The 26,935-nt window shown below is 66.4% G+C and overlaps 1 protein-coding gene across 2 annotated transcripts in view; it reads left to right on the top strand.

The window, feature by feature from the left end:
• Nucleotides 1-21,821, top strand: part of DNMT3A (DNA methyltransferase 3 alpha) — a 43,502-nt gene extending 21,681 nt beyond the window's left edge. The window contains exons 4-23 of one of the 2 annotated variants that reach the window (XM_082757272.1): nucleotides 3,874-4,213; nucleotides 8,005-8,051; nucleotides 8,652-8,798; nucleotides 16,078-16,290; nucleotides 16,404-16,562; nucleotides 16,660-16,767; nucleotides 17,194-17,350; nucleotides 17,585-17,734; nucleotides 17,933-17,977; nucleotides 18,269-18,348; nucleotides 18,479-18,591; nucleotides 18,848-19,031; nucleotides 19,119-19,203; nucleotides 19,522-19,667; nucleotides 19,885-19,975; nucleotides 20,065-20,213; nucleotides 20,336-20,421; nucleotides 20,823-20,892; nucleotides 21,038-21,156; nucleotides 21,384-21,821. In XM_082757272.1, coding sequence (XP_082613398.1) covers nucleotides 3,874-4,213; nucleotides 8,005-8,051; nucleotides 8,652-8,798; nucleotides 16,078-16,290; nucleotides 16,404-16,562; nucleotides 16,660-16,767; nucleotides 17,194-17,350; nucleotides 17,585-17,734; nucleotides 17,933-17,977; nucleotides 18,269-18,348; nucleotides 18,479-18,591; nucleotides 18,848-19,031; nucleotides 19,119-19,203; nucleotides 19,522-19,667; nucleotides 19,885-19,975; nucleotides 20,065-20,213; nucleotides 20,336-20,421; nucleotides 20,823-20,892; nucleotides 21,038-21,156; nucleotides 21,384-21,525 — 2,631 coding nt within the window. In that variant the 3' untranslated portion in view covers nucleotides 21,526-21,821. The remainder of the gene's footprint in view (nucleotides 1-3,873; nucleotides 4,214-8,004; nucleotides 8,052-8,651; nucleotides 8,799-16,077; nucleotides 16,291-16,403; nucleotides 16,563-16,659; nucleotides 16,768-17,193; nucleotides 17,351-17,584; nucleotides 17,735-17,932; nucleotides 17,978-18,268; nucleotides 18,349-18,478; nucleotides 18,592-18,847; nucleotides 19,032-19,118; nucleotides 19,204-19,521; nucleotides 19,668-19,884; nucleotides 19,976-20,064; nucleotides 20,214-20,335; nucleotides 20,422-20,822; nucleotides 20,893-21,037; nucleotides 21,157-21,383) is intronic. The other variant, XM_082757273.1, reaches the window with a different exon arrangement.
• The last annotated feature ends 5,114 nt before the right edge of the window (nucleotides 21,822-26,935 follow it).

Consider the following 26,935-nt stretch of genomic DNA (forward strand, 5'->3'; position numbering starts at 1 on the left):
GTATTCTGGTCCTGAGGGTGCCATGGCTGCGTGTCCTTGTCCTGCAAAGGTCATGGCTGTGTCATACTCCTGCGGGTGTCACACCCAGGTGCCCTTCTCCTGAGTGTATCATGACAGCGTGTCCTGATCCTGAGCATGTTAAGGTGCTGTGTCCTGATTCTGAGGGTGCCACAGCTGTCTGTCCTGGTGCCGAGGGTGTCGTGTCCCTGTGTCACAGCCCTGCAGGTGTCAGTGTCCGTGTGGCCAGGTCCTGAGGTGCCCATGGCTGTGTCCTGGTCCTGAGGGTGCCTGGGCAGTGTATCCGGGTCCTGACGGTGTCACAGACTTTTCTCTTGGTCATGGCCACCTGTCCAGGTCCAGAGGGTGACACTAAAGCGTGTCCTTGTCCTGACCGTGTCATGACATCGTGTCCTTGTCCATGGGGTTGTTGTGGCAGTGTTCCCAGACCTCGGTGGTGTCACGTTGGTGTGTCCTCTCCCTGTCAGGGCATCATACCCAGGTCCTCGTGGTGTCAGATGCTTTCACCTTTGTCCTCACGGTGTCCTGGTGTTCTGTCCCAGTCCTGAGGGTGCCATGGCCACGTCTCCTGGTCCTGATGGTGTCACGGCAGCGTGTCATCATCCTCGCGGTGACACAGCTTTGTTTTCTGGTCCTGAGGGTACCGTAGCAGTGTTTCCTGGTCCTGATGTTCCTGTGGCAGTGGGCCCTGGTCCTCAGGGTGTCCTGGCAGTGTATTAAGGTCCCCATCCTGTCACATCCTTTTCTGTTTGTGTGCCCTGGTCCTGATGGTGCCACGACAGCGTGTCCTCCTCCTGGAGGTGTCATTGCAGAGTGTCCTGCTGCTGGGGGTGCCACGTCCTTCTGTCTGTCTTGGTGCTGAGGGTACCGTGGCACCATGCCCTGGTCCTGAGGGTGCCGTGGTGCTGGGGCTAATGCCTGCAGGCAGCTCAGCACCATGCCGCCACCTGCTCACCCTACCACCGCCACCAGCGGAAAGGAAAAGTAAAAGCAAGAAATCCTGTGAGCCAGGTAGAAATTGTTTAATAAACGAAGGAGTTGGGGTCGTCTGCCTGGCGGTGCCCCCCCGGGCTGCTGTGTGAGGAACAGGGGCGGCCTCGGCGCTGTGCCAGCGCTGGTCAGCCCCGGCTAAAGTCCGTGTGCTGCCGGCATCGCCGGGGGCACGGATCCGAAACATGGCTCCTTGTGAGCTGCTGTGAAGAGAATTAACTCCATCCCAGCCAGAGACAGATGTCCTCACATTGGCCTAGCTGTGGGTCCTGGTCCTGGTGGCACCACAGCAGTGTCCCCTGCTCCTCATGGTGCCACCAAAGTGTGTCCTGGTGCTGCACGTGTCATGGCCACATGTCCTGACCCTGGTGGTGTCACGGCAAGGTGACATGCTACTGAAGGTGCCATGGCTGGGTGTCCTGCATGGTGTCACGGCACTGAGTCCTGGTTCTGGGGGTGCCGTGGTGGTGTGCCTTTCCCCTCAGGGTGCCCTGGCCGCGTGTCACTGCCCTGAGGCTGTCATCATATCGTGTCCTTATCTCGATGGTTCCGTGGCACCGTGTCGTCCTGAGGGTGCCGTGGCAGCGTGTCCTGATCTGTGGGTGTCACGGTGCTGTGTCCTGTTCGTGAGGTTGTCATGTCATGGTGTTATGCTCCCGAGGTTGTCGTGGCCTCTTATTCTGCTCCCGAGCGTGTCATGGCAGCGTGCTGAGGGTGCCGTCAGTGTCCCGGTGTCTGGAGGGTGCCATTGCAGCGTGTCCTGCGTGTGTCATGTTCGTGTGTCCTGGGTCTGGGGGTGTCACATCTCCGTGTCCAGGTCCTGACAGTGCTGTGGCTTCGTGCCCTGCTCACGAGGATGTCACAGCAGCGTGCTGTGGTTCTGAGGGTGCCGTGCGTGTCGTTGTCCTGAGGGCATGGCAGCATGTCCTAGTCCTGCAGGTGTCACGGTGCTGTGCCATGGTCCTGAGAGTGACACTGAGGCATGGCCTGGCCCTGTGGGTGCCACCACCTTGTGTCCTGGTCCTAAGCGTGTCCTAGTGCTGAGGGTGCCATGGCACCGTGTCCTGGTGCTGAGGGTGTCACCGTGTTTTGGCAATGTCCCATGGCAGCACGTCTGGGTCCTAACAGTGTCGTGGCGTTGGGTTCTGGGCCTGCAAGTGCCAGGGCTGTGTGTCCTTGTCCCAGGGGTGTCACAGCACTTAGTCCTGGTCCTGAGTGTGCCATGGCATTGTGTCGTGGTCCTGAGAGGGTCATGGTGTTGTGTCCTTGTCAGGAGGGTGCTGTGGACATGTGTCCTGATCCTCAGGGCATCATGGCCTAGTCATGGCCCTGAACGTGTGCTGCCACCTTGTCCTGGTCCTGCGTGTGTCATGGTGGCTTGTGCTGGTCCTGAGGGCATCAGGACAGCGTGTCCTGGTCCTGAGGGTGCCATGGCCTTGTGTCCTGGTCCTGATGGAGCCACGGCACCATGACCTGGTGTGTCAGGGACCTGGAGGTGCCAAGGCATTGTTGCCTTGTCCTCAGGGTGCAGTGCTGTCCTGTCTTGGTCCCAATTGTGTCACGGCCTGTGTCCTGGTCTTGAGGCTGCCATGACATTGCTCCCTTGTCCTGACAGTACTACAGATCTGTGCTCTGGTCCTGAGTGTCCCACAGCCCTGTGTCTTCATCCTGAGGGGATCGTGGCCTTGTGTCCTGGTCCTAAGGTCCCTGTGCCAGTTTGTCCCAGTCCTGAGGGAGCCATGGCACCGTTTGCTGGCCCTGAGCGTTTCATGGCACTGTATCTTCGTCCTGACTGTGTCGTGCCTGTGGGTCCAGGTGCTGTGGGATCCATGGAAGTTTTTCCTGGTCCTAAGGATGTCATGGATATGTCTCCATGTCCTGAAGGTGTCGTGACAGCATGTCTGGGTGCTGAGGGAGCCAGAGCACCGTGTCCTCCTCCTGAGGATGTCACGGTGCTGTGTCCCGGGCCTGAAGGTGCCAAGGCATTGTCCTGGTCCTGAGGGTGCGGTGGCATCTTGTCCTGGTCCTGAGCATGCCATGGCTGTCCTGGGCCTTGTGTCTTGTCCTCAGGTTGCCATGTCAGTGTCTCCTGGTGCTCAGTGTGTCACGGCAGCGTGTCCTGGTCCTGAGGGTGCCACGGTGTTGTGTCGTGGTCCTGATGCTGCCATGGGAGCTTGTTCGTGTCCTGAGGGTGTTGTAGCAGCATGGCCTAGTCCTGGAGTGTCACAGCAGCATGTCCTGGTCCTCAGGGTGCCATGTCCCCGTGTCCTGGTCCTGACTGCATCAAGCCCACGTATCCTGCATGGTCCTTGGGGTGTCACGGCAGTGTATCCAGGACCTCGTGGTGCCACGTGCCTTTTTCTTGCTTTTGAGGGTTTCATGGCATTGTGTCCTGCTCCTGAGAGTGCGATGGTCCCGAGGGTGTCGTGTCCACGTGTCCTGGTCCTGAGGGTGTCACAGCTTTGTGTCTTGGCCTTCACAGTGTCCAGTCTGTGTGGTGGTCCCAAGGTGGTCCATGGCAGTGTGGCTGCACGTCCTGGCCATCGGGCTGGCTGTGGCAGCACCTCCTGCTCCTGCAGTGCTGTTTTAGCCCCATCCTGCTCCTGGGGTGCGCCGTCAGTCCCTGCAGCCTCGCGTGCCCGATTTCTCGGAGCTGGAACTTGGTCTTCCCATCACAAGCAGCCATCAGGCCCCAGGTCTCTGGGGTCGTGGGCCATGCTCCCACAAGCACCCCACATGCCATGCTGCCTGTGGAAATGGGGAGGATTCGGGGGACAGGGAGCGATGGGGCCAGCATCCCCAGGGGGAGCCCGGTGCTCGCGTCCCCGCGCCCGTCACAGATCGTGTCCCTCTCCTTCTTGGCAGGTGGAAAGCAGTGACACCCCCAAAGACATCGCGGCCGTCCCCAAGTGCCCCCCGCCCTGCCCGGAGGCCAGCCCCGCCGAGCCGCTGCCCAACGGGGACCTGGAGGCGGACGGAGCCCAGTGGAAGGGCGCCGAGGAGGGCGGCACGAGCCCCAAGGGCGGGCGCCCCGAGGAGGACGAGACGGAGAGCCTGCCGGACGGCGAGACGGGCCGGGCGCTGGAGAACGGCCGCTGCACCCCCAAGGAGGGCCTGGACGCCCCGGCCGATGAGGGTGAGCTGGCCCCTTCCGACCCCCAGAAGAAACGCGGGAGGAGGAAACTCCTGGAGGCCGCAGAGAAAAGTAAGACCTGAGCGTTCAGGGCCGGCCGCCGCGGGGTGTGGGCGCACGGGGTCCCGCTGTGCCCACACGGACCCCCCGACCCTGCCCGGCATGGCCTGGGGGGGGACAGCGGCCGCCACGGCTGGGCGGAGGAGGAGGAGGAGGAGGAAGATGAGGAGGAGGAGGAGGAGGAGAAAGATGAGGAGGGGGAGGAGGAGGAGGAGGAGGAGGAGGAGGAGGAGGAAGAGAGGGAGGAGAAAGAAAGAAGAGGAGGAAGAGGAAGGGGAAGGATGAAGAGGAGAAGAGGAGGAAGAGGAGGAAGAAGAAGATGAGGAGGAGGGGGAGGAAGAGAAGAAGGAGGAGAGGGAGGAGAAAGAAGAGGAAGGATGAGGAGGAGAAGGATGAGAAAGATGAGGAGGAGGAGGAAGAGAAGGATGAGGGAGAGAAGGAAGGGGAGGAAGAGAGGGAGGAGAAAGAAGAGGAGAAAGAGGAAGGGGGAGGATGAAGAGGAAGAGAAGAGGAGGAGGAAAACGAGGAAGAGGAGGAACAGGAAGAGGAGGAGGAGGAAGAGGAGGAGGAGGGGGCAGAGGAGGAGGAGCAGATAGAGGAAGAGAAGGAGGAGGAAGAGGAGGAAGAGGAGGAGGAGGAGGAAAACAAAAAGAAAGAGGAAGAGTAGGAGGAGAAAGGAGGAGGAGGAAGAGGATGACGAAAAGGAAGAGGAGGAGGATGAAGAGGAAGGAGGGAGGAGGACAAGCAAGGGGAAGGGGGAGAGGATGAGGAGGAGGAAGGTTAGCAGAGGAAGAGGAGGATGAGAAGGAGGATGAGGAGGAGGAAGGCAGGGAGGAGAAAGAGCAGGAAGAGGTAGAGGAGAAGGAGGAGGAGGAGGAAGAGAAGAAGGAGGGGAAAGGAAGAGAGGAAGGAGGAGAAGGAGCAGAAGGAGGACGAGGAGGAGGAGGAAGGGCTCCGTGCCACGTGGGCTGTGGGGTGGGGGGCTGCTGGTCAGACCGGGGGCTGCCTCCCCTCCTCCTCCTCCTCCCCTCGGTGCGCAGGGTGGGCAGGGCAGGAGCTGTGTCCTGCTGCGGGTCCCCCGGTGCCGCTGTGCCCCCCGCCTGCATGCGAGCCTGCCCGGCACGTGCCACGGCCGCCGGTGCTCGTGCAGCTTTGCATGGCAGCCCTGCATGCGCCACGGCGTGGTGTGCTGGGGGGCCACGCTGCTGGGGAAAGGGGGGGACAGCAGCACCCAGGGGTGCCCCCAGCCTCAATCTCTGCCCTGCCTCAGCACCTCCCTGCCCGCTGTGCCCGCTGCCTGCCGTGTCCAGCCCCACGCTGCCGTGCCGTGCCCGTGTGCTGCCCGGGCAGGATGCGGCGCCGCCGGCACGAGCTGGCACGCCGCCTGCGGGGCCCCACGGGGACCGGCCCTGCCCGGGGCTGCTCCGGTTCTGGAGCTGGCTCCGGGCCCCGGCAGCGCTGCTTCGCCCCAGGGAGGCTTCTCCCCTCCTCTCCGTGTCTGGTTACAGGAGGGAGCGGCACCGCTCGCCCCGGCAGCGGAGCTGTGCCCGGCTCCATCCGTCCCGTGGGGAAGGGCCTGATAACGGGGTGGAGAGGTGGGACGGGATGCACCGACCCCACAGCCGCTGTGCGGAGGGACAGGGTTAGAGTTGGACACCGCTGTCCCAGGGGGGTGGCAGCGCCGGGGCGCGGAGCTGGTGGGTGAGGATGAGCGCGGCAGGGCCGGGGACGGAGCTGAGCGAGGCAGATGATGCTGCAGTCACGAGGCCCAGAGCAGCCATCTGAGGGAGAGGAGCAGCCGGGCTGCTGGTGGAGCAAAAGGAGACTCCTGGCGTGGGGCTGGCCCCGTGCCGAGCCGCCTGGGGCCAGCACCCGCCTCGCACCGGCAGCAGCCCCAGCGTGGCACCCGGGCACGGCACGGGGACAGCCCGCGGTCCTGCCCTGCGCCACTGCCCCTGCTCCACACCACCTGCAGAGCCCTCAGGGGACCCCCCCCTGCACGTCCCGGGCTGGGACAACGTTTTGGCCAGGCCTGCGGGATGGTGGGGAGGCGTGGGAGCGATGGAGACCCCCCTGCACCGGGGGCGAGGGCCAGCCCGTGACTCACCCTGCGCGAGGCGCGCCGCGGTGCCAGCGGCAGCGGTCAGGTTTCATCTCCCGGCCAAGGGCTCATGTTCAGCACCTCTCCCTCTGCATTAAAGAGCCCTTTCATACCCGCCGTGGTCTGCCCCTCGACTTCTTGCTCGGTCTGCTCCTTCACAGCGAGCACCCAAAGGCGCAGCGGCTGCAGCTCTGCCGGGCGGGCGCATTCAGACCGCCCGGGGGGGCTTCCCTGAGCCCCCCAGAGCCGACCACTGCCCCCAGCTAAACGTGCCCAGTGCCAGGTCCAGCTCCTCCCTCAGGCTCAGGGCTCAGGCACCGATCCTGCCCGGGGCTTTCGGGTCTCCTCCAGGGTTACCAGTGTCCAGGGAGCCCCCAGCAGCCGCGGGCTCTGCGGGTCTCACCTCGAGGCAGGTGCCCAGCACCTCTCCGCGCCGTGGCTAGCGGCTGCCTCGCCACCTTGCAGCGACACACTCAGCTCCTGCCAAATCCTCTTCTGCTTCTTGGTCCCTCCAACCCTGCTTGCTTGCCCCGTGCTCTCTGTGCCACCCCACCCCGGGCCCTCCCCAAGTCCCCTGGCAGAGGAAAGGTTCCCCTGAGGAAAGGTGCCCCCGTGCCGTGTCCCCCTGTGCAGGGGGTGCTGAGACTGCCCCCATGCAGCGAGGCCTGGAGGCTGGGGGACACCCGTCCAGTCCATCCCAGTGCCCGAGGCCTGACCCGTGCCTCAGTTTCCCCACCTGCAGTCCCCTTTTCCTGCAGGCAGGACCAGGAGGACAAGTGACCCGTTCCCCCCGCACACACGCCGCCACCCCCGGCACGCAGCCGGGGAGCTCCTGCCCCCCCCACCACCGCCCCCCGCACCCAGCGCAGGGCTCAGCTGTGCTCCTGCTCCTGCCAGGGCCTGGCTGCCCCACGGATTTCGGGTTCCCAGCACCTCTGGGGCAGGGGAGGACGTGCCTTGGCAGAGCCGCCTGGCTCGCAGCCACCGCCGCCCCGGCATCCGCCCGCCTCTCCCGGCGTCCGGCGTGGGTGGGCGTCCGGAGGGGCTGCGTCCAAGGACCCGGAGGGACGCGGTGCCAGGGGGCACCCTGGGGTGCACAGAGCGTCACCGTGCCTGCCTGGTGTCACCACCCCATGGAGGGGCCGGCGAGGGGGTCCCTTTTCACAGGACGGGGGTCCCGTGGGGTGGCCAACAGCCGGGGACGAGGCTTTGTGCACGCAGCAGCTGCCGGCGCGGCGCGGCACGGCACGGCGTGGCGTGGGTGGGTGCCCCGGCGTGCACACACACACTGGAGCCCTGCTCACCCCCCCTCCCCTCTCTCCACCTTCCCCGCAGCCTCGTCACTCGGTGGCTTCGAGCTCAGCGAAGGTTTGCAGCCCCAGAAACGGCCGGGTTATTTTTAGCTGCTTTCCCGGCAGCGGCTTGCGAGTACCTGCAGCGCGCGAGATGGGCTGATAGCACAGGAAGCCGGCCGGGCTCCGCTTCCCCTGCCCGCCCCGCAGCTGCCCCCGGGGTCCTGCCCCAGCCCCCGGCACGGGTGTGGGGAGGGGGCGTGGGAGCCCCCGGGGATGCTCGCCGCGATGGGGTCCCCCCCCCGTGGCCAGGGCTGCTCCCCATTGGGGTCCTTTTCCCTCCCCGCCGTGGGGCCAGCGTCCCTGCCCCGTGGCAGCGAGCTGATGGCTGCTCTCTGTTCTGTGTGCAGGCAAGGAAGAGAAGGAGGAAAACAACTTCGACACCCTGAAAATGGAGGCAAGTATGGGCCGGGCACCGAGACACCCGAAGGAGACACAGCAGAGCCCTGAGGCAGCCCCCTGAGCTGGATGGGGCCCTGCACCCCGAATCTGCAGGGCACGGGACCACACTGAGTGGTGCTGAGCAGCGTCCAGGGGCTGTGCCTGTGGTGTCCCAGGGGGCTCCACCCGGGCTGGGCCCTGAAACACCCCCGGGGGCTGCGCCAGAGGTGCCCACCGTGGGGCAAGGCGCGGTGCCAGCACTGCTGCACCCACTGCTGGGTGCGGGCACGGGCCAGGGACGTGCGGGTGCACGTGTGTGTGTGTGTGCACGTGTGTGTGTGTGTGTGTGCACATGTGTGTGTGCATGTGTGAGTGTGTGCACAGACGTCTGTGTGTTTGTGCATGCGCCCAGTTGGGGAGCGCCACCTCCCCAGCCAGTGCTGGTGGGCGCAGCACAATACCCCCAAATCCCCCCGTAATTTTCCCCCGCAGCCCCCCGCAATGCCCCCCGCAGCCCCCGTAGTGCCCCCCGCAGCCCCCCCGTGATGCCGCCCGCCCTGTGTCCCCGCGGAGCCGCAGCCTTCATCCTCCTCTCCCTCTCCCCGCTGTCTCGCAGGGCTCCCGCGGGCGGCTGCGCGGCGGGCTGGGCTGGGAGTCGAGCCTGCGGCAGCGGCCCATGCAGCGGCACACCTTCCAGGCCGGGGACCCCTACTACATCAGCAAGAGGAAGCGGGACGAGTGGCTGGCCCGCTGGAAGCGGGAGGTAAGGAGACACGGCCGGGGCGACGCGTGTACCGGTGCCGCGGCGTCTTCCATGAGCACTTCCCAGTTGCTCACTGGGAGCACTGGTGCGGCGCAGAGCCCCAGGCAGGCTGCCGGTGCTGGTAGATGCCACCGGGCACCTGGCTGGTGGTGAGGGGCTCCCGTGGGACCACCGCCCCCAGCAGGGCCCTGGGGAACGCGGTGGTCCCGGGGATGGGGATGGGGACGGGGCCGTGCGTGCGCAGCCACCCGCGCTGGGTGCAGAGCAGGGCCCTTCTCCTCCTCCTCCTCCTCCTCCTCCTCCCCGCGGGGACCGGCCTTTTCTCCCGGTTTCCAGGGGAACCAGCGAGAGCCGTGACGCAATTAAAATAATAAAAGCCGAGGGCGGCGCAGGGGGGGCTGCGAGGGGGCTGCGCGGGAGCCCCTGGCTGCACGGGAGCCAGGAGCCGCGGTGCCACCCCGCTGCGGGGCTGCGGCCCCGGGGAGAGGGGACCCCGAGGAGCAGGACGAGGCTCCACACACGGCGGGTGGCGGCTCTGTGGCTTTTGGGGTCCCTGGGCTGGGTCTTGGGGGGGCCATTGGATGTGGGAGACCCTCGCCCGTCCCCGTGCCAGCACCGGGGATGCTCTGCGCGATGGCTGCGCGTGGGGCAGGGGGGCTCCGTCACCCCCACGGCCCCTGGGTCCCCTGGTTTTTTGGTGTCCGCAGCGAGAGCCCCCTTGGGTGGGTGCAGCCCCCAGCCCCCACCACGGCGCTGGTCCCCTCCATGTCCCCGTGGCCCCCCCTCTGCGCCGTCCCTCGCTGCCAGCGGGTCTCCCTGGCAACAGGTCCCCTCGGCCACCGCGGCACCATTCAGAGCAGGCACCGCGCTGGGGTGGCCGGCACGGCTGGCTTGTCCCCGTGGGGCACCGTGCTCAGGGCATGGCCGGCAGGGCCACCGTGTCCCCACGGGGTGCAAGGTGCAGCCGGTTTGTCCCCAAGGGGCGTGGGACGTGGCTGGCACAGCCAGGACATCCCCACGGGGTCCAAGGCATGGCCGTGAGGTCCCCGTGGGGTGCAGGACGCAGGTGGCGTGGCCAGGGCATTGCCTTGGGGTGCAAGGCACGGCCACGGTGTCCCCATGGGGTGCATGGCATGGCTGTCGTGGCCACAAGGTCCCCATGGGGTGCATGGCACAGCTGCGATGTCCCCATGGGGTGCGTGGCACAGCCAGGGCGTCCCCGCAGGCACCGCAAGGTCAGGGCACAGCCGAGGGCCATGAGGGTGTCAGGGGGGGGTCCCAGCTGGGACCTGCGCCCCAGGGATTTCCACCCAAATACGTGGCCTGGTTCGGGGTCTGCTGCCCTGCTGTGGGGCAGGGGGACGCAGGGACACAGGGACACAGGGGACACAGGGGACGCAGGGACGCGGGCGGTTCCCGCAGCCGCAGGGCGGCGCGGCACAGCCCCGGTGCAGCCGCACGCTGGCCACGAGCAGCACTGCAGCCTGCGGCACCACGGCCACGGCCGGGGCCACGCACACAGCCCCTCGCTGCTGCTTCGCTCTGTGCCAAACCCGGCCCAGGAAAATGGGGCTGGGGACGTGGGGACGTGGGGACACGGGGACGCGGGGACGCCGTGCCGGTGCTGCCCCTTCTCGCCCCGCACAGCCCAGCGCAGGGCCCGGCACAGGGCAGGGGGATGCAGCACACATTTTCCTCAGCACGGTTCGCTCGCCAAAAACATTTCAGATTCAGGTCAGCCAGAATCGCTCGTCGGCCAAAAATAATTGGGGGAAAAAACGCTAAAAAAAAAAAAAAAAAATCAACATACTCCTTTTCAGTGGTTCCTCGCTCTCAAACAATGCCGGGCTTAGCCGCGCCGAATTCCTTTATTTTTCTAATAAGACGAAGTGTTTTCTTTTCATTACGGGGAGAAGGCCTGAAATGGGTTCAAGCTGGGTCCGCCCGCCCGCCCTTGATCTCGCAGCGGGGCTGACAAACCGCGCCGCCCGCCTGCCCTGCGCCGCTTGTCACTCGGTGCCGGTGGCCGCGGTGCGCTGCCAGGGGACGGGGACAGCCACGTGTGGCCGTGGCAGAGGGGACGGCGTGTCCTGCCGGGGAGCTCCCCAGGCCAGCCGTGCCCCCGGCTGCGCCCCAAGGGTTCGGTTTATTCGGGGGTGCCGGGAGGGCAGGGGGATGGGGACGGTGGCACAGCGGTGGCAGTGGTGAGGGTGGCACGGCCACGTGCCGGGAACCTGCCCGGTATCAGCACCGGCTGATTTGTGTCTGTGGGGGCCTCAATCCCTGCAATCAAACCCTCCCCGGGACATATTTTTGGCTGGCCGAGCAGGTTGGTGGCTTTCTGCCTCCCTGCCTGAGGGCACTGCTCCGGCACGGGGGTGCTCTGGGGGCTCTGTGTCCCCACGATGGGGCTGCCTCGACTCATGGGGAGGTTGCTGCCTCCCCGGCACCCCCAGAGCAGCACCCAAGGGTGTGGGGAGGGGCTGGGCACCGGCCCTCACCCATCCACAGCAGGATTGGGATGGGATGGAGATGGGGATGGGATGGGGATGGGATGGGGATGGGGATGGGATAAAGATGGGATGGGGAAGGGGATGGGGATGGGAACGGGGATGGGGATGGGAACGGGGCTGGTTTGGGGTTTGGATGGTGATGGGATGGGGATGGGGCTGGTTTGGGGTTTGGATGGCGATGGGATGGGGATGGGGCTGGTTTGGGGTTGGGATGGGGCTGGGACGGCTGTGGCCCGAGGGCAGGAGCAGGATGGATGTGCCCATCTCAGCTTATCTCCACGTTAATTGCCGGTGGATGGGGGATTTCCTCCCCCTGCCTGGCGCTGGGCACAGCCTGCTCCTTCCCCAGGACACAGCCCCCAGCAGCAGCCCCCACCCGGAGGGGCCCACAGCTTTGGCCACAGCTTCTCTCCGGTGCTTTTCGTGTCCTCCCTGTCCCTCTGGGTCACCCCATTCCCAGTGGGGCTCCCCACGCTCCCTGCAGCCCCTCGCACCCCCCATTTCCCTGCCCACAGCTCCCCCCGCTCCAAAATGCTCCGAGCACGCCCTGGCCCCTCTCAGCCCTGGCCAGGCTGATCTTTTTTTTGTAGGTGATCTTTTTGCTGTTTTTTGCAGTGCCCGGGGCACAGGGTGCCATTCCTGCCCAAACTGCTGGTGCCCAGCAGGCTGTGCCCCCCCCCCAGTTGCCCCCAGTCCCTGGGCACGTCATGGATGTGGCCCCAGTTGGGCCGCAGTCCCCCCAGTCTCCCCAGTGCCGCAGCACCTTGGTTGCTCAAGTGCTGTTGGGATTTCCTGGCTGTTGTACAGGACCCAAGCACTCGTTCCTGAGAGGGGGTCCCCATGCCAGTGGGGTCCCTGTGCCATGGGGGTCCCTGTGCTATGGGGTCCCTGTGTCGTGGGGTCCCTGTGCCATTGGGATCTCTGTGCCATTGGGGTCCCTGTGCCATGGGGTCCCTGTGCTATGGGGTCCCTGTGCTATGGGGTCCTCGTGCCATGGGGATCCCTGTGCCATGGGGTCCCTGTGCCATGGGGGTCCCTGTGCTATGGGGTCCCTGTGCTATGGGGTCCCCGTGCCATTGGGATCCCTGTGCCATGGGGTCCCTGTGCTATGGGGTCCTTGTGCCATGGAGTCCCTGTGACATGGGGGTTCCTGTGCTGTGGGGTTCCATGTACCATGTGGTCCCTGTGCTATGGGGTCCCTATGCCATGGGGGACCCCATGGCCTGCACCTCAAGGCCCACGTCCCAGGGGGGTCATGGCACTGCTGCCCCCTCTCCCCTCTGCAGCTGCCAGGCACGAGGCTGTCTCAGCTCGGGTTTGGGGCACACTGGGGCGATTCTGCGGGGTGAACCCCAACCCAAGCAGCCCTGAGGGGACGGGGAGCCAGGCCCCTGCCACCCCAGACCCCTCTGGTGGCTCCGTGCAGGTTTCCCCTGGGCGCGTGGCATCCTTTATGGGGCTGGGACAGGGGGACGCAGTGGGGTGGGCTGAGAGGGGCCGTGTGCCAGGTCCCCAGAGCTGTGGGGTGCCCCGGATCCTCCTGCACGGAGGGGACGGGGTGCCCCTGGGCTGCCCTGATGGTTTTGGGGTGCAGCCGTGTCAATGGTGTTTGAGGTGCACAGGGGGCTCTGCCCTTGGGGGACCCTCACCCCCCAGTCCCCCGGGCAGGGTGGGGGTAGCAGGGGCCATGCAGAGGGGCTGGGGCTGGGGACGAGGTGTGGGGGGGCTCTGCTGCCATCCCCCACCCCATTTCCCCAAACTGTCCCGTGCCCGGGGCCACGGCCATTGCCCCTTTGTCCCCTCCATCTGCAACACAAAGGGGCCCTGAGCACGGCCCTGGGCTGCAGCAGGGGGGCACAGCGGGGTGGGGGGGGGGGGGCAGCGGGCTGGGTGCTGCCAGGGGGCACCCTAGGGTGGGGGGCCCGGTGCCGTCGCCGTCTCTGCGCTCGTTTTTTCTCGTGGCCCGGTGACAGCTCAGCCCCCGGGACACGGAGCGGGGCCCGGAGCCCCCCAGGAGCCCCCCGGAGCCCACGGGGGCCACGCTGCCCCCTCCCACCCCTGGCACGGGTCCGTGGGTGCGTGGCGGGGGGGGCTCTGTGCTGTGATGCTGCGGGGGGGCCGGGTGCTGGCACGGCCTGGGGGGGGGGTCCCGGCCATGGTGCCGGGGCTGTGCCAGGGCTGGGGGCACCCGGGAAGGGGGACGGGGGCGAGAGCGAGGTGTGGGGCCAAGGGGTCCACAGGGGACCCCAGGGGACCCCGAGACCCCAGGGGACAGCCAGGGGGCTGGGACCCCATGGGACAGCCGGGACCCCAGGGGGCTGTGACCCCAGGGGACCCCACGGGACCCCACGGGACCCCCGGCTCCTTGGGGACGCGCTCTGGGGTGCCTGGAGCTGCTTTGGGGTGCGGCTCAATGGGACGTGTTTGGGGACCCCCGGGCTCCTTGGGGACACTCAGGGGACCCGTGCCAAGGTGGTGCAGCCCTGATGGGACCCCCCAGACCCCTCGGGGACACTTGGGGACACTGGGGGACACACACCGGGGCGCTGCAGCCCGACCCAGGCCGGTGCCCCAGGAGCCGTGCCAGCGCACGGACCGGGACAGGGGGTCCCCGAGGGGTCCGAACCGGGCCAAGGGGGGCCAAAGGGGGCCAAGGGGTCCCGCCCCCGCCCCCCGCCGGATTCCTGCCGTGCCAGGCCGCCCCCCCCGGGGCAGCCCATGCCCGGGGGCCAGGGCCATTCCCCCCTTTGTCCCGCCGCTCTGCAACACAAAGGGGCCGGGAGCGGGGCCGCGGCCGCCGGGACAAAAGGCAGCGCCGAGCGGCGCCGGGGCGGGGAGTCTGCCCCGAGCCGAGCCGAGCCGAGCCGAGCCGGGACTGCCACCGCCGGGCACGGGGACGCTGCTGGTGAGTGACCGCGGGGGCCTGCTGGGGGGCTGGCACGGCTCGGCACGGCTCGGCACGGCTCCGGGGGCTGCCCCGAGCCTGGCTGCGGAGCGGGGGATGCGCACAGGCTTTGATGCTGCTTGGCCCGGCTCGGCACGGCCCGGCCCGGCTCGGTACAGCCCGGCACGGCTCAATACAGCCCAGCACGGCTCGGCACGGCCCGGCACGGCTCGGTACAGCCCGGTCCAGCCCGCTGCTTCCCCGCGGCCGCCCGGTCCGGCCAGGGAAGGAGGCGCCCAGCCGTGCCGGGCCGAGCCGAGCCGAGCCGGGCTGTGCGCCCCGGGGGACAGGGGACCGAACCGTGCCGAGCTGAGCCGAGCCGAGCGGGACCGGGCAACACCGGAGCGTGCTGATTGAGCCGATCCGATCCGATCCGATCCGATCCGAGCCGGGCCGGTCCGTGCCGTGCGGGGCGGGGACGGGTGCCCCGATCCGAGCCGAGCCGTGCCGTGCCGTGCCGTGCCGTGCCGTGCCGTGCCGTGCCGCCCCTCCCCCGCAGCCAACCAGCCGGGCCGGCGGGGACCATGTGACCCGGGGTTCCCAGACAAAGAACCGCCGGCCGTGCCCCCGGCAGCCCGGCCCGGCACGGCTCGGCTCGGATTAGCACGGCTCGGCACGGTTCGGCCCCGCCGCGGCCCGCATGGGTAGGTGGGCTGCGCGGGATGGGCGCGGAGGGTACCCCGGATCGGCACGGATCAGCCCGGCTCGGATCAGCCCGGCCCGGCACAGTTTGGCACGGTTTGGCACGGTTTGGTCCAGCTCAGCCCATCTCGGACCGGGCTATCTGAGTTTGCCGTGGTTTGGCCCCGCTGGGTCCGTCCCGGCGGAGTTTGGCACGGCTTGGCACGGTTTGGCTGAGTTTGGCTGGGTGCAGCTGAAGTTGGCTCGGCACGGCTCGGCACGGCTCAACTCCGTGCGTCCCGGCTTGGCCAACTTGGTGACAACTGAGCCGGGCGCACGGCACCCCCCGGGGGTGGCCCCGCACCAGGGACAGGGGGTCCCAGGGGGTGCCCGGGGGGTGCCCGGGGGGCGCCAGCTGTCCCGGGACAGGCAGGGGTGGGATGGAGACAGGGATGGGGGGGACGTGGGTTGGAGGCGGGGGGCTCCCGGGGCTGGGCCCCCTCCTCCTGGTGTCGCTGGGGGGCTCCTGAGCCCCCCCCTCCCAGCTCCAGTCCCTCCAGTAGAGGCCACGGCTCCACCAACTGGGGCAGGGGCTGGGGGGCTGCTGGTGGATTTGGGGACACCCAGGATGGGGCAGGGGCTGGGGCAGCCCCTCGGGGGGCAGAGCAGGTTCTGGCTGGGGGGCAGGTGCCAGCTCCTCCAGCCATGCCCCCCCAGGACTGCAGGGGGAAACTGAGGCACGGGGACAGCGGGGAGCACCCCACGGCACAGCCTGGGGGCTGGGGCAGTGGGTGCTGCTGGGGGGCTCCAAGCTGTTGAGATGGAGCCCCCTGCTATGGGGGGGGCCTGGTGGGAGCCTTCCCTATGGGGTGGGACAGGAAAAGGGATGGGGATGGGATGGGGATGGGATGGGGATGCAATGGGGTGAGGATGTGATGGAATGGGGATGGGGCGGGATGAGGGTCTGATGGAATGCAACAGGCGTGAAATGGGATGGGGATGGGATTGGGATGGGATTGGGATGCGATGGGATGGGATTGGGATGGGGATGGGATGGGGATGGGATTGGGATGGGATTGGGATGCGATGGGATGGGATTGGGATGGGGATGGGATGGGGATGGGATTGGGATGGGATTGGGATGCGATGGGATGTGGGGGGTCCTGCCTTGCCCTGACGCCCCCTCTCCCCCCAACACCAGGCGGAGAAGAAGGCGAAGGTGATCGCCGTGATGAACGTGGTGGAGGAGACGCCGCGGGCCGAGCCCCAGAAGGAGGAGGAGGCCAGCCCCCCCGCCTCGCAGCAGCCCACCGACCCCGCCTCGCCCAACGTGGCCACCACGCCTGAGCCCGTGGTGGCCGACGCCGTCGACAAGAACACGTCCAAGTCGGCCGACGACGAGCCCGAGTACGAGGTGAGCGCGCCCCGCGGTGCCCCCACCCCGGACCCTTTCCCTCCTGTGCGCATCCCCCCCCCCTTGACGCTGCGCCCCCCAACCCTTTTTCCCCGTCCCCTCTCCCGGCGCAGGACGGCCGCGGCTTCGGCATCGGCGAGCTGGTGTGGGGCAAGCTGCGCGGCTTCTCCTGGTGGCCGGGGCGCATCGTGTCCTGGTGGATGACGGGACGGAGCCGGGCGGCCGAGGGCACCCGCTGGGTGATGTGGTTTGGGGACGGCAAGTTCTCGGTGGTAAGTGGCACCCCCGGCCCCCTGCGCGCCGTCCCCGTTTTTTTGTTGCGCCCCCTCCCCCGGCATGTGACGGCGGCGTCCCCGTCTCCCCCCGCAGGTCTGCGTGGAGAAGCTCCTGCCCCTCAGCTCCTTCTCCAGCGCCTTCCACCAGGCCACCTACAACAAGCAGCCCATGTACCGCAAAGCCATCTACGAGGTGCTGCAGGTGAGCGCCGGGGGGGGGGCGCGGGGACGGGGCGCTCGGGGCATCCGAGGGGAGCGGGGCTGGGCACGGCCCCTCCTGGGGGCTCCGTGTGGGCGCATCCAGCCCTGCTCCGTCCCCCCGTGGCACAAAAGCTGCATCCCAGGGAGCTCGGGGCATCGCTCGGGGGGTGGGCGAGCAGCGGGGGGGCTCCCTAGGATGATGTTGGGGGTGTCTGGGAGTCGCCTGGCCTGGCCGGGGGTCTCTGGAGGCTGAGGGACCGGCACCTCTAGGGCAGCGCTGGGGGAGGTTCTGTCCCTCTGGGGTCTCCTGGCAGCTCCGCAAGGTGTCAGGGTTTTAGGGGGGGGTCTGCTGGTGTAGGTGTAGCACAGGGCTGCTGGGGGGGGGTCCCGGTGGGGGCAGGGGGTGACGTTGGTGCTCCCCGTGCAGGTGGCGAGCAGCAGAGCGGGGAAGATCTTCCCGGCGTGCCCCGAGAACGACGAGACGGACACCTCCAAGGTGGTGGAGATCCAGAACAAGCAGATGATCGAGTGGGCGCTGGGAGGCTTCCAACCCTCCGGCCCCAAGGGCCTGGAGCCCCCCGAGGGTGAGCGGCAGCGGGGACGGGTCTGGGACCTTGGGCAGGGTGTGGGGGGCACGGGGACACCGGGAGCAGTGTCCCCAGGGGACACGGAGCCGCTCGGCAGCCTTGGGCAGCTGCGTAGCCAGCAGGAACCTCAGCCACGGGTGGTGGTGGCACCAGTGGCTGCAGCCCCCCGGGGACCCTCACAGAATTGGGGTGCTACGTCCCTGCTCACGGCGCCCCCCCCCCTTCCCGCAGAGGAGCGCAACCCCTACAAAGAAGTGTACACGGAGATGTGGGTCGAGCCCGAAGCCGCCGCCTACGCACCGCCCCCGCCCGCCAAAAAGCCCAGAAAAAGCACAACGGAGAAGCCCAAGGTCAAGGAGATCATCGACGAGCGCACCCGAGGTACTGCAGACCCCCCCCCCGGGACCCCCTGCCCCGTGGCATGGGGGCGAGCACCGTGCCGTGTCCTCGGGACCGGGTCCCTTCGCCCCGTTTGGTGCTGAGTGCAGGGGTCCGGGCTGGGGCAGGACCCCCCCCGAGGTGCCGAGGGGCTCCCCCCCCCCCGTGCACCCCCGCCCTGAGCACCCCTCTCCTCCGCAGAGCGACTCGTCTACGAGGTCCGGCAGAAATGCAGGAACATCGAAGGTGAGCATGGCCCCAGCCTGCACCCCCCGGCGGTGGAGGCAGAGGGGCTGGGGGGGGTGGGAGAAGGCTGGGGGGGGGCTGCGAGCCTCAGCCTGGTGAGCTGAGGGGGGCCACGAGCAGCCCCCAGCCCATGGAGATCGGGGGGGGGTCCTTGGGGGTGGCACCAGGGTCTGGCATCATCAGCATGGGCAGGGGTGAGGAGCAGGGCGGCCCCATCTGGCTCTGGGGGTGCTGGGGGGGGGCACAGACCCCCCTAGGGTCACCTGCCCCCCCCCTCCCCATGCCCTCCAGATATCTGCATCTCCTGCGGGAGCCTCAACGTCACCCTGGAGCACCCTCTGTTCATCGGGGGGATGTGCCAAAACTGCAAGGTACAGGGCAGCGGGGGGACCCCCACCCCAAAACGCCCTCTTCCCACACACCCCCCCGTGGCCCAGCACGGGGTCTGGGGGGGTGCACACCCTGCTGACACCCTCGTTCTCCCCCCCTCCCCCTCCTCAGAACTGCTTCTTGGAGTGCGCGTACCAGTACGACGACGACGGCTACCAGTCCTACTGCACCATCTGCTGCGGCGGCCGCGAGGTGCTCATGTGCGGCAACAACAACTGCTGCAGGTCGGTGCCACGGGGGGCCCGTGGGGCTGGGGGGGGCCTGGTGTCCCCCAAAGGCCAAGGGGAGGGGGCTGCCGTTGGTCCTGTGGGGCGCGGGGCCGTGCAGGGGGGCATCACCACCACGGCACACCGACGTGTGCGCACAGCCCTGGCGCACCGCGGCTACCTGGGGGTGGTGCCGGGGGTCCCGGGGCCCCGTCCCCCTGCCCCCAGCCCCCCGTGGCTGATGCTTGCCCCTCTCTTACCCCCCCCCCCCAAGGTGCTTTTGCGTGGAGTGCGTGGACCTGCTGGTGGGCCCGGGGGCGGCGCAGGCGGCCATCAAGGAGGACCCCTGGAACTGCTACATGTGCGGCCACAAGGGCATCTACGGGCTGCTGCGGCGGCGCGAGGACTGGCCCTCCCGCCTGCAGATGTTCTTCGCCAACAACCACGACCAGGAGTTTGTGAGTGCCCCCCGCCCCCGCCCCGCCACAGGACCCCTGCTTCTCCCCCCCCCCGTCGCTTCATGTGCCCCCCCCCGTTGCTTGCAGGACCCACCAAAGGTTTACCCGCCTGTCCCAGCCGAGAAGAGGAAGCCCATCCGCGTGCTCTCGCTCTTCGACGGCATCGCCACAGGTGGGTGGGGGGCATGGGGGGTCCCTGTCCTGGCAGCCCCTCCGCAGGTCCCACCCCGAGGGAGGTCGGGGAGGTCCCAGGGCTGGCACGTGCAGAGCGGTGCTGATGGGATGGGGATGGGGATGGGTTTGGGGATGGGGATGGTTTGGGGAGGGGGATGGGTTTGGGGATTGGGATGGGATGGGGATGGTTTGGGGATTGGGATGGGATGGGGATGGTTTGGGGATTGGGATGGGATGGGATGAGATGAGATGGGATGGAGAGGTGGGATGAGCCCCCTCCCCTACGCCCCGCTGACCCTGGCCCCACTGCCTGCAGGCCTACTGGTGCTGAAGGACCTGGGCATCCAGGTGGACCGCTACATCGCCTCCGAGGTGTGCGAGGACTCCATCACCGTGGGCATGGTGAGGCACCAGGGCAAGATCATGTACGTCGGGGACGTCCGAAATGTCACCCAGAAACACGTAGGTGCTGCCGGCTGCCCCCCGTGGCTTCCCCTCCCTGCGGGTCTCCCCGGGGATGGGGGCATCCCATCCCACCCCAAATCCCTGTCCCCTCCGACACGGCCCCTGCGCCCCGTGCTGCCTCGTCCCGGGGCTTCCCCTGGCACCGCTGTGCCGTGCCCGGAGCAGGTGGGTGCAGACCCCAGGCTCACCCCCCCCGTGTGCTTTTCCCTCGCAGATACAGGAGTGGGGCCCATTCGACCTGGTGATTGGGGGGAGCCCCTGCAACGACCTCTCCATCGTCAACCCGGCCAGGAAGGGGCTGTACGGTGGGTGTCCCCGCGCTGCTGCCGCTGCCCCGCCGCCAGCGCCGGCCCCCTGCTGATGCCGTGCTTCTCTCTCTCTCTCTCCTGCCCAGAGGGCACCGGGCGCCTCTTCTTCGAGTTTTACCGCCTCCTGCACGAAGCCCGGCCCAAGGAGGGCGACGACCGGCCCTTCTTCTGGCTCTTTGAGAACGTGGTGGCCATGGGGGTGAGCGACAAAAGGGACATCTCGCGCTTCCTCGAGGTGAGTGCCGGGGCCGGGCGCGTGGCACCGCCGCTGTCCCCCGGGGACCCGGCCTGCGGGGGCACCCCGGGGCCCCGCAGAGCCCCCCCCCGGTGACCCCCGGCCTCTCCTCGCTCTGGCAGTCCAACCCCGTCATGATCGATGCCAAAGAAGTGTCTGCGGCACACAGGGCGCGGTACTTCTGGGGGAACCTTCCCGGTATGAACAGGTTGGTGAGAGCGCCCCGGCTGCGTGCGTGCCCGGCGCGGCGGGGGCTGCCCAAAGGGCCTGGGTCCGACCCCGGTGTGGCCGTGGCTCCGCGGTTGCGTGGCTGTAGCCCCTCGGTTGCAGCCCTCCTGGCACCGTCCCCGGTGTGTCTGTGCCCTGCTCGCTGTGCAGGAGCAGCAGCACGCCCCAAAACCCCAGAGCTGCTCCCTCTGCTCGTGGCACGGCGCAGAGCTGGTCCCCGGCATCTCTTCCAGCGCGTGTATCCGCTGCGTCTCGCTGTCCCCCCCCAAAACAGCCCCCAGATGGCTGCAGCCCCCCCCCAAACCCCTCCTGGGGAGCCGCCGCGTGGGGACACGGGGATGCGGCGCTGCCACCCCACACCGACCCCCTCTCTCCCTCCAGGCCGCTGGCGTCCACAGTCAACGATAAGCTGGAACTCCAGGAGTGCCTGGAGCACGGCAGGATAGCCAAGGTCAGCCCCGGGGGGGGTTGTGGGGGGGTCCTGGGTTGCAGGGAGGGGTGCTGGGGGGGGGTAGGGGTGGCGTTGCCCACCCGGGGTTCAGCAGCGTCTCCGCGGGGAGCGCTCCGGCAGCGTGACGAGCCTGTGCCTCTTGCAGTTCAGCAAGGTGCGAACCATCACCACTCGCTCCAACTCCATCAAGCAGGGCAAAGACCAGCATTTCCCCGTCTTCATGAACGAGAAGGAGGACATCCTGTGGTGCACGGAGATGGAGAGGTACTGGGGTCAGGAGGGAGGGTTTGGGGGGGACCGTGATGGGGAGCTGCGGGGCTGGGGGCTGCTGATTCCCCCGATGGTCCTCGCGGCGCTCGGGCTGCTCGGCTGGATGCTCGGTGGCGCAGCGTCGTGTGCCGAGCCACCGCCACGCGTGGGACCTTGCCAGAGGCCACCTCCACCCCTCAACCTCCATCCGTGCCTGGCTGAGCCCCGCCGTGTCCCCGCAGGGTCTTCGGCTTCCCGGTGCATTACACGGACGTGTCCAACATGAGCCGCCTGGCCCGGCAGAGACTGCTCGGCAGATCGTGGAGCGTGCCGGTGATCCGCCACCTCTTTGCTCCCCTGAAGGAATACTTTGCCTGCGTTTAAGAGAGACGGACAGGAACTGGTAACACAGAGCGCGTCAGAAACAAAAAACATCCACGCCAAGAGAAGTGAAAACACGGAATGAGAGAAGAGTCAGCACCCAGAAGAGAGACGGGATTTCGCAGCCCGACGGGAACCCGGCACACGTCTCCCCGAGCGAAAGGGTTCGGTGTCCTCTCCTGAATTTCCAATGTTCAGCTTTTAGCCTATTTAAAAAAAAAAAAAAAAAAAAAAAAAAAACGACAAAAAAAAAAACCAACAAAAAACGACAAAAAGAAAGGAAAAAAAAAAAAAGAAAACGAAAAAAGAAAAAGAAAAAACAAAAAACCAAAACCATTTTTTTTTGGGTAACCTTTTAGTTTTCCGCTCTTTTCTGGCTGGGTTTTTCTGTTAGTTTGGTTTCTGCTTCTCGGAGCAGCGGGCGAGACGCGGCGCTGTCGCCAGCCCTGCTCTCGGAGGAGGGGAAACGGCCGCGGGAAAGCCCAGCCGGGAGAGGCGGAGGCGAGGGAGACGGGACCGGGACCGGGACCGGGACCGGGACCGCGCCGTCCGCCCGGCGCTCCCGGCTCGCGCGGGGCCGCGGGCCCGGCTCGGGAGCACAACGCAGGGAGGCGCTCGGCCAGCTCCGCAACCGACTGAGCCTCACTCTTTTCCACCAGCACCATGCACTGGTGATATGGAGCAAAACCAACTGGCAGGGAAGCCAAGAACACACACACCACAACACACACCTTTTCTACAGTATTTTGGGTGCCTACCACACAGGAAACCTTGAAGAAAGCAAACCCTAGAAGCCGCTGTTACCTCTTGTTTACAGTTTATATATATATGATAGATATGAGATATAGATATATATATATATAAAAGGTACTGTTACTACTGTACAACCTGACTTCATAATGGTGCTTTTAAACAGCGGGGTGAGTCAAGACATCAGCTTCCATGTTGCCTTACGTGCCAGGCCTTTCCGGAGCTGCGCGGGAGGGGGCCGGGGCGGCCGGCGGGGCCGGGGCGGGAAGCCCCCACCCCGAGTCATGCAATAACCTTTTTCTGTCCCAAAAGGAAGCGCCTCCCTCGGCGGCCGCCCGGCCCGACGTACTGGTGCTGTTCTGCGTACGTGGCCCTGAGGGTGCTGAGGTCCGGGACGCGCCGGCGCGGAGGCAGGCAGGGACGCAGGCGGAGCGGGGGGCCGGCGGCGGGGCGGCCGCGGGGGGCTCGGACCCTGGTGCTAACGCCCGCGGGTGTGCGCGGCGGGGCCGGGACGGGGCAGGAGCCTGTGCCACGGCCCCCGGGAGCCGTTCTTTCAGAGCGTGTTTTCGGAGCGAGCCCCTCGGTGGTGGCGGTGGCGGTGGCGATGGCGAGGGCAGGCGGCCGCAGGGAGCCGTGGTGCGTGCGGGCAGGGCGCGGGCAGGTGCTGGCGGTGCTGTGGATGGTGCTACTTGTCTGGCAGCTGTAGGTGCTGCGGCACGGCGGCGGGGTCCGGTGCGGGGTGCGGGTGCGTGCCCAGCCCAGGCTCGGGGGGCCGGGGCCGGTGTTGTGAGGGAGAGGGGGCTCCGCCGGGGGAGCGCAGGGACTGGTGCTAAGGCGCGGGGAGGCTCGGAGAGGTCTCCGGCCCCGTCGCCGTCTCTTCCTGTAACTGTGAAAGGCGCCGGGGAGGGGGGACACACCCGTGCGTGGGGGGGCGGGGGCCAGGCCGCCCATCCCCTGGGACCCCCCTCCCGGCCGCCGCTGGAGGGCCGCCGGCAGCTCGGTGCGGGGTGCTGGCTAATTCGCAGCGAGCCGCGCTGGTGGCGAGCGGGCACCCGTGGGTGCCGCGGGGTGCTCGGAGAGGTGCTAGGACCGACAGCGGTGGGGGCAGGTGGAGGGGGCGCCCCGGCCCCCCCCCCCGGCTCCCTCCACATGGTGCTAGGAGGGGCTCCTGGGCCCCTGTTGTCGGTGTGTGGTGGCAGGCGCGGGTGGCACCAGGCTGAGATGCTCTGCAGGGCACCGCAGCTGGGGGCTGGGGGCTGGGGGCAGGCAGGATGCGGCCCCCTCCAGCCCTGGGGTCTGAGCTGGGGCCGTGGGCTCCAGCTTGGCCCCAGGGCTGGGTCCCAGGCGGCCCCGCAGCACGGGGCGAGTCTCGCAGGGGTCTGCTGCACCGCCGCAGGCCCTGCGTGGTGCTGGGTGTGAGCCCTGCACGGCCCCGCAGCGCTGGGTGCGGGTGCCTGCGGGTGCCTGCGGTGCCCTGCGGCTCCACGGGCAGGTGCTGCGCGGTGCTGTGGTGCTGTGCACATCCCGCAGCACCAGCCCTGCAGTGCTGCCTGCAGGTCCTGCACGGCCCTGCAGCACGGGGTGCAAACCTTGCACGGCCCCGTAGCACTGTTCGCCCGTCCTGCATCGTGCTACAGAACGAGGTGCGAGCCTTGCGTGGCCCCGCAGCGCTGGTTGCGGGTCCCGCACGGCCCCGCAGCGCTGCTCTCGGCTCCTGCACGGCCCTGCGGCGGTGCCTGCGGGTTGTGCGGCACCGGCAGCAAGCCTTGCACGACCCTGCAGTGCCGGGCACGAGCCCCGTGTGCCCCGGCAGCGCCGCTCGGGGGTCCCTCCGGACCCCTCGGTGCGCTCCCTGGGACCCGCTCACCCCATGGCACCTCCTGCGGGTCCGGTCCCCGGCGCGGCACCGAGCACAAGTCGCGTGCAGCTCCCGGCCCCGCCGCAGCACGGGGGCTCCTCCACCCACCCCGGGCACCCGTGCCTGGGCCGCCCGGGCTGGGCAGAGGGGCCGGGGCCGGTGCCGGTGCCGGCGGGACGCAGGGTTCCTGCCGCGGCACAACTGGAAGGCGCCGGGGCTGCTCGGGGCTGCTCGGGGCACCGGCACCCCTGCGGCAGCCGCCGGGTCTCCGTGGGGCCGTGGGGGATGCGTGGGGAAAGAGTTCAGTTTTTAACGTACCCGACTCACGTCTTTTTTTAAAACAAACAGACAAATTTTGTTGCACAGCCCTAGATTTAAACAGTTAAAAATAAAAAAAAAATAAAAAAAATAAAGCCTAAATTCCTTAAGATCTGCCGAGGGAGTAGGTGACAAACACGGTGCTAAAACATTTTATTAAAAATATATATTGTTAAATTAAGTCTGCTGTCTGGACAATGACTGTTTGTTTTGTTTTCTTGTAGTGGAGTTTCAAAGAGCACTATTATTTTACTCTTATATATTATTATTAAAAAAAAAAAAAGAAAAAACAAAAAGGCATTTTAACTTTGTACTTGAAAACTAAATGAGAGATTTCATGTGTTTTAGCCTAGACATTGAAGTAGCTGATGCTTAACTATTTGTGGGGAATCATGTACTCATACCGAGGAATAAACGCGTAGAGTTTGGGAACCCTCCTCTCCTATGATTTGGCTCAGCCCGCGCCCGACGCCACATTCCCGGCCGCGCCGCCCGGCCCCCAGCTGCTGTTCCTCCTTTTCATTTTCTCCTTTTCTCTCTCTCGGTTCGTTCCTTTTGTTTTTTTTTTTTTTTTTTTTCTGTTGTTGTTTTGTTTTTTTTTAGGGTCGCTTCTCTATTTATTGACGATAATACTGTACATTTCACCGTATGGTTCTGGCCCGCGGCGGGCTTGCCCGGCACTCTGTTGTATCTGTGTAAGTATTGCTCGTGACATAGCTGTTATGAACTAATTAAAAGGTCAATGCGTGCAGCAGATGTAGAAAGTCTGTCCGTTCCGCTTTCATCCCATCTTCCTTTTTTTTTTTTCTTTGGTGCCCAGAAGATTATCATAAAGACAAGCTCCTTTCTAATGTACTTGTGCTGGAGAACACTTGAATAAATGTACTGTTTTTGTGCAAAAAAAAAAGAGGAAAAAAAAAAGAGGAAAAAAAAAAAAGAGAAAAAAAAAAATCTCCCTCGGGTCCTTGTGCTTTGTGTCCTGCCGCCACCTGCGCGCGCCCCCACAGGGGGGTCCCATGGGTGGGGGGGTCTCAAGGTGGTGGGGTCCCAGGGCTGGGGGCTCTGGGCTGAGCCCAGCTCCCACGGGGAGGCCATGAGGGGGGCTTTGGCCTCCTAGCATGGAGACGGGGGGGTGCCAAGGGGCACCCTGCACGGCTGCCCCACACCCTGGGGCAGTACGTGGTGTGCCACGGCACCTGCCTAAGCGGGTGGGTTTGGGATGGGGGAATGGATGGGGTGGGTTTGGGATGGGATGGATGGGGTGGGATTGGGATTGGGGGAATGGATGGGATGGGATGGAATAGGACGGGATGGGAGGGAAGGAGATGGGATGGGTGGGATGGGATAGGATGGATGGGGTGGGTTTGGGATGGGGTGGGTTTGGGATGGGGTGGGATTGGGATTGGGGGAATGGATGGGGATGGGATGGATGGGGTGGATTTGGGATGGGATGGATGGGGTGGGTTTGGGGGAATGGATGGGGATGGGATGGGATGGGAGGGAAGGAGATGGGACGGATGGGATGGGATGGGATGGGTGGGATGGGACGGGACGGGATGGGATCGCTGAGTGCAACCTCAGTAAGCCTGCAGATGAAACCAAGTTAGGGGACGTGCCGGTATGGCAGCACTGGGCTAAACTGGGCTGCACTGGAGCATTAGGTGTAGAGCTCGGTGATGTGGTTTAGTGGAGGACTGGTTAGCGTTAGGTCAGAGGTTGGACTGGGTGAGCTTGGAGGGCTCTCCCAACCCAAGTGGTTCTGTGATTGTGCCCGGCTGTGGGCTCCCCAGCCCCAGGGGGACACGGAGCTGCTGGGGCACATCCAGGGGGGCTGCGGAGGTGCCGAGGGGCCTGGAGCAGCCGCAGCACGAGGCCGGGGGCCGGGCAGCCCGGAGAGGGGGAGCCCGAGGGCAGAGCTCGTCAGGGGGCACAGCCACCCATGGGGAGGCTGCCAGGACGGGGCCAGGCTCTGAGCCCCCCGGCCAGAGCCCCCCCGGCTGTTCTGGGAGGCTGTGAAACTCATTTCACAGATCTAAAATACACTTCATTGGGCTAAAATGGGCTGCACGGGGCTAAACTGGGCTGCAGAGGACTTAACTGGGCTGCACTGGGCAAAATTGGGCTGCAGTGGGTTACAGAGGGCTAAACTGGGCTCCACTGGGCTCAGTGGGACCTGTTATACTGGGCTGCACCGGGCTAAGTTGGGCTTACTTGGCTCTGTTATAATGGGCTCTACTGGGCTGCACTGTGCTAAACTGGGCTAAACTAGGCTAATCAGGGCTATGCTGGGCTTCACCAGGCTAAACTGGGCTGCAGTGGACAGGTCTGGGCTAAACTGGGCTCCACTGGGATAAAGTGGGTAGCACTGGGCTAAAATGAGCTATACTGGGCTCCACTGGGCTCCACTGGGATCAAATGGGCAGCACTGGGCAAAATTGGGGTAAACAGGGCTCCACTGGCTGCAGTGGGCTCCACTGGGCTGCACTA

The sequence above is a fragment of the Aythya marila genome (assembly GCF_965140915.1).
Source record: "Aythya marila genome assembly, chromosome: 3".
Lineage (NCBI taxonomy): Eukaryota > Metazoa > Chordata > Aves > Anseriformes > Anatidae > Aythya > Aythya marila.